The sequence below is a fragment of the Triticum urartu genome, chromosome 7A (genome assembly GCF_056163025.1).
Source record: "Triticum urartu cultivar PI428250 chromosome 7A, HENAU_Tu73, whole genome shotgun sequence".
Classification (NCBI taxonomy): Eukaryota; Viridiplantae; Streptophyta; class Magnoliopsida; order Poales; family Poaceae; genus Triticum; species Triticum urartu.
In genome coordinates this window covers 37280672-37288922 of record NC_141879.1, presented here as the reverse complement: position 1 = coordinate 37288922, position 8251 = coordinate 37280672, and the positions used below count along the sequence as shown (strand labels likewise).

The 8251-nt window shown below is 58.1% G+C and overlaps 1 protein-coding gene across 1 annotated transcript; it reads right to left on the bottom strand.

The window, feature by feature from the left end:
- Positions 1-2372: 2372 nt before the first annotated feature.
- LOC147957417 (uncharacterized) lies at positions 2373-3299 on the bottom strand. The gene is made up of 2 exons (XM_087536239.1): positions 3257-3299; positions 2373-3160 (listed from the first exon to the last, which is right to left on the bottom strand). Exons 1-2 carry the CDS (start codon positions 3297-3299, stop codon positions 2373-2375), a joined length of 831 nt encoding a protein of 276 aa, XP_087392365.1.
- Between the last annotated feature and the right edge of the window lie 4952 nt (positions 3300-8251).

Here is an 8251-nt window from a genome sequence, read left to right as displayed (position 1 = left end):
GCGAATCGGCTCCACCCGTCAAGCAATACCGAACGGCGTCGCCCTACAACGCCTCCTCAAGCCATCTGTTAAGCCATCGCCAGGGCCGGATTCTATCTTCGTGCCGGCTCCTCCTGAAACAGTCGGATCCGACTCAAGAGCTCCAACAGTCGGCACGAGAATTCTGGCAGGCGGCCCGGGGGCCGCGGCAGTCGCACCCGGCCCAGGGACTTCGGAGCCCGGCCCGGGGACTGCAGCGGCCAGCCCGGGGACTCCAGAGCCTGGCCCGGGGACTGCCGCAGTCGGCCCGGAGACTTCATCGACCCAGCAAGCGGCAGCCGACTCCAACCCACCGCCTCCCGGCCCAACCGCCCTTGTCCAAGTTGCAGTCCTGACAGTCGAAGAAATCACAGCACCTTCATGGGCCCAGCCCATCCTCAATTTCCTGGTAAGCAAAGAGTTGCCGACTGATGAGATCTCGGCCAGGCAAGTGCAACGTCGGGCAGCAGCATACACCATAGTCAATAGAGAGCTGGTGAGGCACAGTGTCACCAGTGTCTACCAGTGCTGCGTTGAGCCGGAGCAAGGCCAAGCAATCCTCAAAGATATCCATCAAGGCGAATGCAGCCACCATGCGGCTTCAAGAGCACTTGTCGCCAAGGCTTTCCGCCATGGTTTTTTCTGGCCAACTGCCCTGGAAGACGCCAAGAGCTTAGCCCAGAAATGCAAAGGGTGCCAGAAGTTTAGTACAAAGCCTCATCAGCCGGCTTCTGCATTCAAGACTATTCCCATAGCATGGCCCTTTGCCGTCTGGGGCCTGGATATGGCGGGACCATTCAAGACGACAAGAGGTGGCTTGACTCATCTGCTTGTCGCGGTGGACAAGTTCACCAAGTGGATAGAAGCAAAACCCATCAAGAAGTTGAATGGTCCAACTGCTGTGACTTTCATCCCCGACATCACCGTCCGGTACGACATACCACATAGCATCATCACCGACAACGGCACAAACTTAGCCAAAGGTGCCTTGGCCCGTTTCTGCGCGACGCAGGGCATCCGACTGGACCTAGCATCCATTGCTCATCCGCAGTCAAACGGCCAGGTGGAGCGAGCAAACAGCCTTATTTTGTCCGGCATCAAGCCCCGACTGGTCGAGCCTTTGGAACGGTCGGCCGGCTGCTGGCTCGACGAGCTGTCGGCCGTCCTCTGGAGCCTGCGCACAACTCCAAACAAATCAACTGGCTTCATGCCCTTCTTCCTCGTCTACGGTGCCGAGGCCATCATCCCAACGGACATAGAATTCGACGCCCCTCGAGTCACCATGTACACCGAGGAGGAGGCGGAAGAAGCTCGTCAAGACGGCGTCGATTAGCTGGAAGAGGGCCGGTTGTTGGCACTCAGCCGGTCCAGCATCTACCAGCAGAGCCTGTGCCGATACTACAACCGGAAGGTCAAGCCGAGATCTTTCCAAGAAGGAGACCTTTTGCTCCGGCTGATCCAGGGAACAGTCGGCCAGCACAAGCTCTTAGCGCCTTGGGAAGGCCCCTTCATCATCAGCAAAGTGTTGGGCAACGACTCCTAGTACCTGATCGACGCTCAGAAGCCTCGAGCACGCAAGAGGGACGACTCCGGCAAGGAGACGGAGCGGCCATGGAATGCAAATCTCCTTTGAAGATTTTACAGTTGATGCATTATGTACCACGCTACTTTTTGTATTAAAGTACGAAGACTTCAGGTCCCCCGAGAAGAGCTCGGGGACTGCCCTCTTTCATCTATATGATAAGAATTATTGCCATGAGTATGTCATTTTCTTTACGCCGCTCGGCACCGGGTCCGACTAGTTGGCCCGGGGACTTGTCGCCTTGTACTATGAAGTGCTTCCTGCAGCCGGACAAGTAATGTGTTGGCACTTAAGCCGTCTCCTGCCAGAAGCCGTAGCTCGCAGAGCAACTGCCTGATGGGCAGGAGCAAGGCAGAAAGGGTGTCCACATGAAAAATGGCTAAGGACACAAAGCACGTGCATAGTCCAAGCCGGCTTCTCGCCTCACCAACCGGTTGCCGAACAGCCGGCCTGCCGGCTTCTACTTAACTTGCTAGAATGTTCTAAAATGGCTAAGTACTTGCCTTCCTAGAAGTAGCTAAGTACTTGACCCAGCCATAGTCTGCAGAGCGGCTGTTCGGCTGGCAAGACGGCAACCAAGGGAAGGCGGCAAAGGAAAAAGGCAAAGAGCAGCAAACAAGAAAAGATAGAACTCAGAACAATATTTACATAGCAAAGGCCCTTGGCCGGTCTTCAAAACACAAGTTTAAGATACATCCCACTGATGGAATTGTGCAAATTAACAAGTTCGTCGAGACTAATAGACAGGTAAAGCAAAAGATAAACTGGAGGCCTAGGAAGCGGCAGAAGGGTTCGATGGATCGGAGGAATCGGCGGCGCCGGTTGGTGGAGCGGCCGGCTGGTCAGTCTCCGCTTGGTCGCCTCCGGCGGTAGCCGGCTCGGATGGGCGTGGCTCATTGCTTGAGGCGCGGTCGAGCTGGGGCTGGCCGCCCGCTCCGACCTCTGGCGCCTCCTCTTCGCCTTCCTCCCCCGCCTCGCCGTCTTCCTCACCGCTGGAGTCGATCACCTCCACCGAGTCCTCGCCGGCTTCCGGGTTCAGCCCGAACCACTCCGGCGGCACCTCGATGCCGTCCTCAACCCGCTCCGGGACGAAGATGCCGGTGTTGGTGTACTCGGCGATTGACACCGCGCGCTTGACGAGTTCATCTTCCACGACCGACAATTCCTCCTGAGCCTCCAGCCGGAACGTGGCTAGCTGGGCTAGACTCAGCCCAGGGTACCATGCCTTGACGAACTCCAAGGCCCGGCACGCTCTAGCCCGGGCCGAGGAGCCCTTCCAGGCCTCAAGACGGCTGGCCGCCACCTCCAGCCAGTCGACAGTCCGACTGGGAGTGCGCGGTGCCAGCATGTCAGGCCACAGGGCGGCGATTGCTTGGGCACCGACACGCTGAAGCTGGCGCAGCATCCGGTGAGCCGGCCGAAGACGGTCCTCGATGCTCAGGATATGCTTGTTAAGGATTCGGGGGGCATTGGCGGTGATCTGCGCACCGTTCGCCCTCCGTCCTTCGCGATCAGCTTCAATGGCCTGGTTGGCAGCGTCCCAGTGACCAAGGAAGAAGTCTGCCAAAACAGAAAGCAAAAAGCCAAAGTTAAAGATGAGAAGCCAGCTCAACCAACAAGCCGACAGCTCAAAGAAGTAAAAAGAGGGAAGCTCACCATCGACTATGTCCTCGATCGCGTGAAATCCAGAGGTCAGCATCGCCTCCTTGTCGGTCAAGGCAGAGCGCTCGATCGCAAACTCAGCAAGGAGTCTGGTCTCCTTGTCCTCCGTATCATCCTGGGCCTTCTTGAGGAGCTCCTTCTGTTCCGCCAGTTGCGCAACAAGCCGGTCGCGCTCTTCAGCCAGCTTGCTGCAGTCCGCCTCCTTGGCATGAAGCGCGGCGTTGGCTTCGCCCAGTTGCTGTTGAAGGGTTGCGTTGGCCTCTGCAAAAAGTAGAAAAAGAAAGAGACACAACAGTCAGCAAAGAAAGATAAAGTTGTCAGGAAGATCCGGCCCGACTGCTTAGCAGTCGGCCCGAATCTCGGGGACTACAGCCTGCGGGTGCGCCAGGGCGCCCCCACAGAGAAAGGAGACTTACTCCGGCTCTCCGACAAGTCGGTGGCACGTTGATCCAACTCCTGGACTCTGGAGTTGAAGGCGGCCGCACGGAGGTTGTATTATCCTGCAGCAAATATATTAGCACTCGGAGCTCGCTAAGTGGAGTTCCGAGCCGCCTGCTCAGCAGCCGGCCCGAAACTCGGGGACTACACCCAGTGGGTGCGCCAGCGCCCCCCCACGAATAAGTACAAGAATCAAAAACAAAGGAGCAAGAAGTGTACCCGGATGGCCTCTCGCGACTCCAGGAACGCCTTGTTGTAGAGCTTGAGAGTGTCGGCCTCGGCGCGGAGTTTGGCTTGAAAGTCTAGAACCGCCTGGTTCAGAGAGCCCATTCCGCCTCCCCGCACCCACCCAGTGGGCGCGGCGCTAGTCGCCTCGGTGTTTGGGACCGAGGAGCTTGCGGTGCCGGCCTCCAGCGGGTGCGGCACCGATGCCGCTTTTGCGAGCCGACGGAGTAAGGGTGTGCGGACCCCGGGAGTCGGGCCCACCACCACCTCGTTTTCGGCTGGTGGCGTCGGCGGGTCGACCGGCTGCTTGTCTCGCGCCTCCTTAGAAGAAGGTGGCGGGGGCACGATGACATCCGGCATGGCGACGTCGCCGCCATCCCTTTCCATAATAGGGTGCTCGCCGCCGGTTTCCCCAGTCTGCGCCACGAACTCCGGTGGTGGCGGTGCAGAGTTCAGAGGGACAACGAACACCGCCGACTGGCGATGCGCGGCTTCTTCAGCACGCTTCTTCGCCGCGTCGGCGGCCTTGGCCTCCGCCAGCTTCTTCAAGGCGGCGACCTCCGCCTTGTCAGCTTACGCCTTCTTCAGGCGGGCGACTTCCCGCTCCTCACGCGCCTCCCGCGCGTTCCGCTCTGTCGCCTCCCGGAGGTCGGCGGCCGGATCGATCCGCCTGGTGGTGGTGGAGGTCTCCGCCGACCTCACGATGGAGGCGGCGGCCGACTTCTCGAGAGAGAGCAAAGCCCTAAAATCAAGAAAATAAAGCAAAGGACGTTCAGAAATAATCAATAAGAAGGAAAGCACAAGGGAAAGAAACTTACGCCGAAACCATAGGGGGCGCCTTGGGGAGCTTCTGGTACTTGGCCGCCTTCGCTGCGGCCTCCTTCCGTTTGGTCGCGGTGTTTGGATTCTTGGGCTTCTTCGGCGCGCTTCCGAACAAGGCGGCGCCTTGCTTACGCTTGCGCGTGCTGCCTCGGGCAGTCAACTCGCTGGAGGGGCCCGCGTCCGTCTTGCCAGCACCTCGCGCAGGGCTTGGCTCTTCTTCATCTTCATCATCATCAGGCCAGGTCTCGATGCCCACTTCTTTGCAGCCGCCTGCCTCGTAGACGCCGCCCGTCGCGGTGTCCTCCAAGGCGGCTGCCCCCAAGTCGGGGTCATCCACGTCGCTCACCGCCCTGTCCGGCTGGTAGTCACCACTCGCCCCTACGAGGGCGACCGTCGTGTTCGACATGTAGATCTATTTCAGACAATGGGAGGCCGGTTGATCAAGACCAAAATCAAGACTAGGGCAAGTATCATAGAAAGAGAATTGGCAAACTTACCACAGGCGGCGGGTCGGCGCGAGAATATGGCCGCTTGCCGAAACTCCAAGACCCCTCCAGCCTGAGGCCGGAGATCTCGTTCACCAAGTTCGCGACTTCGGCGGCCGGCATCTCCTTGGTGTTCAACCGGCACGGGTCGCGATGCCCGCTCATCCGGCTGATCAGGTTCGGCCGGCTTTGGAGCGGCAAAACCCGGCGCTCGACGAAGGCGACCAGCAAGTTAGACGCCCTGAGGCCTTCGGTGTTGATCAGCTCCCGGAGACGTTGGATGGCTGCGGCGCCGTCTGCCAACACTGGCTTCGGTTTGTAGCCCCATCTAGCCCGTGGCTCGGCAGGAGGGCTGGCTTCGTAAGCCGGCAGGTTGAGGAAGTTGGCTGCCGGGTCTACGTTCTCCACGTAGAAGTAGGATTGCTGCCACTTCATGACTGACTGCGGCAGCTTGATGATGGGGAAGGCGTTTTGCGGCGACGGTCGGTGAACTGCAACAAAGGCACCGCACTGGGCAGCCACCTCCCGGACGGAGGTGCCTAGTTTGGTGTAGAAGAAGGCTTCCCACAGCTTGATGGTGGGGAGAACGCCGAGGTATCTTTCGCACATCATGACGAAGGCGCCCAGGAGCATCACGGTGTTGGGCGTGATGTGATGGGGTTGGGGGTGGTAGAATTCGAGGAATGAGCGAAGGAAGTCACTCACCGGCAAGCCGAAGCCCTGGATGAAGTGCGAGCGGAAGACGACCCTCTCGCCCTCACCCGACGCCGGCGAGATCTCTTCCTCTGGCGGCACGCGCGCCTTCATGTGGCTTGCACCGGGGAGACGCCGCGTCTCGCGGAGGAAGGTTATGTGATCCTCGTTGACGTTGGATCCGTCCCAATCTCCTCCTCGCTCGTGCACCATGGAGAGCTCGACGAAGAAAGGCACGGCGAGGAAGCTGAGAGTGGGCGGAGCAAGGAGCTCGGGCGAACGGGATCGGCGGAGAAGAACAGCAGCAGCACTCCGGCGTAGCTCGGGGGGCGCTGCGGCGAATGGAAGAAGAAGGAGGCAACGGCGGGGTAGAGAGGTGCACGAGCTCTGCCGCTCTCTCTCCTCCTCTACTTATAGCCTACGGGCTATGAAGCCGAGGGGGCGGCCGTGGGATCGTGGGATCAACTGTGCCCACGACCCCACGTCCCCACCTTTATCATGCAAAATTACTACGTGCAGTAACTCCACGGGCGAACAAAACCGCCAACCTCGCCCGCAGCGGATCCACTCGCGTGCCGAGGCCCAGTGGTGGTGGTCCCGGCCTGCCGAGGCGTCCCATCGCGCGCATGGGCTCACAGGCTGGCCCGGTCGGATGACACCACGTGGTGTGCCCACGATAGGCGGCTGATCGAGAGGCTTAGCCAGCACGCCACCTGGTTCCCGCCGATGCATTCGAAATTCCAGGAAGATCCGACTGGACGTACCCGACTCCCGCCAGCCGGCTTCCCGGGAGTCGGATGAGGTTTATTTCAGAGTACCCGGAGGAGGAAACTGTTGAGGCTCCTTGGCACTGTTGGAAATATGCCCTAGAGGCAATAATAAATTGGTTATTATTATATTTCCTTGTTCATGATAATCGTTTATTATCCATGCTATAATTGTATTGATAGGAAACTCAGATACATGTGTGGATACATAGACAACACCATGTCCCTAGTAAGCCTCTAGTTGACTAGCTCGTTGATCAATAGATGGTTACGGTTTCCTAACCATGGACATTGGATGTCGTTGATAACGGGATCACATCATTAGGAGAATGATGTGATGGACAAGACCCAATCCTAAGCCTAGCACAAGATCATGTAGTTTGTATGCTAAAGCTTTTCTAATGTCAAGTATCATTTCCTTAGACCATGAGATTGTGCAACTCCCGGATACCGTAGGAATGCTTTGGGTGTATCAAACGTCACAACGTAACTGGGTGGCTATAAAGGTACACTACAGGTATCTCCGAAAGTGTCTGTTGGGTTGGCGCGAATCGAGATTGGGATTTGTCACTCCGTGTAAGCGGAGAGGTATCTCTGGGCCCACTCGGTAGGACATCATCATAATGTGCACAATGTGATCAAGGAGTTGATCACGGGATGATGTGTTACGGAACGAGTAAAGAGACTTGCCGGTAACGAGATTGAACAAGGTATCGGGATACCGACGATCGAATCTCGGGCAAGTATCGTACCGATAGACAAAGCGAATTGTATACGGGATTGATTAAGTCCTTGACATCGTGGTTCATCCAATGAGATCATCGTGGAACATGTGGGAGCCAACATGGGTATCCAGATCCCGCTGTTGGTTATTGACCGGAGAACGTCTCAGTCATGTCTGCATGTCTCCCGAACCCGTAGGGTCTACACACTTAAGGTTCGATGACGCTAGGGTTGTAAAGGAAGTTTGTATGTGGTTACCGAATGTTGTTCGGAGTACCGGATGAGATCCCGGACGTCACGAGGAGTTCCGGAATGGTCCGGAGGTAAAGATTTATATATGGGAAGTCCTGTTTTGGTCACCGGAAGAGTTTCGGGGTTTATCGGTAATGTACCGGGACCACCGGGAGGGTCCCGGGGGTCCACCAAGTGGGGCCACTTGCCCCGGGGGGGCCACATGGGCTGTAGGGAGTGTTCCTTGGCCTACATGGGCCAAGGGCACCAGCCCCACTAAGGCCCATGCACCTAGAAGGGGAGAGGGGGCAAACCCTAAGGGCAGATGGGCCCTAAGACCCATATACCCTGCGCCTCCCTCTCCTCCCCCTTGTGGCCGCCACCCCTTGGCCATCTAGGGCTGCCGCCTCCCCTAGGGGTGGGATCCCTAGAGGGGGCGCAGCCCCTCCCCTTCCCCATATAAATAGAGGCCTAGGGCTGCCCCAAAATACACGTCATTCAATCTCTCGTTGGTGCAGCCCTGCATCTCTCTCTCCCTCCTCTTCTGTGGTGCTTGGCGAAGCCCTGCAGGATTGCCACGCTCCTCCATCACCACCACGCCGTTG

Coding starts and splice junctions, on each gene's coding strand:
- LOC147957417 (XM_087536239.1), bottom strand. CDS start 3,299: ATGCTGACCTCTGGATTTCACGCGATCGAGGACATAGTCGATG. Junction 3,161..3,256: donor GATCGAGGACATAGTCGATG/GTGAGCTTCCCT, acceptor CTGTTTTGGCAG/ACTTCTTCCTTGGTCACTGG.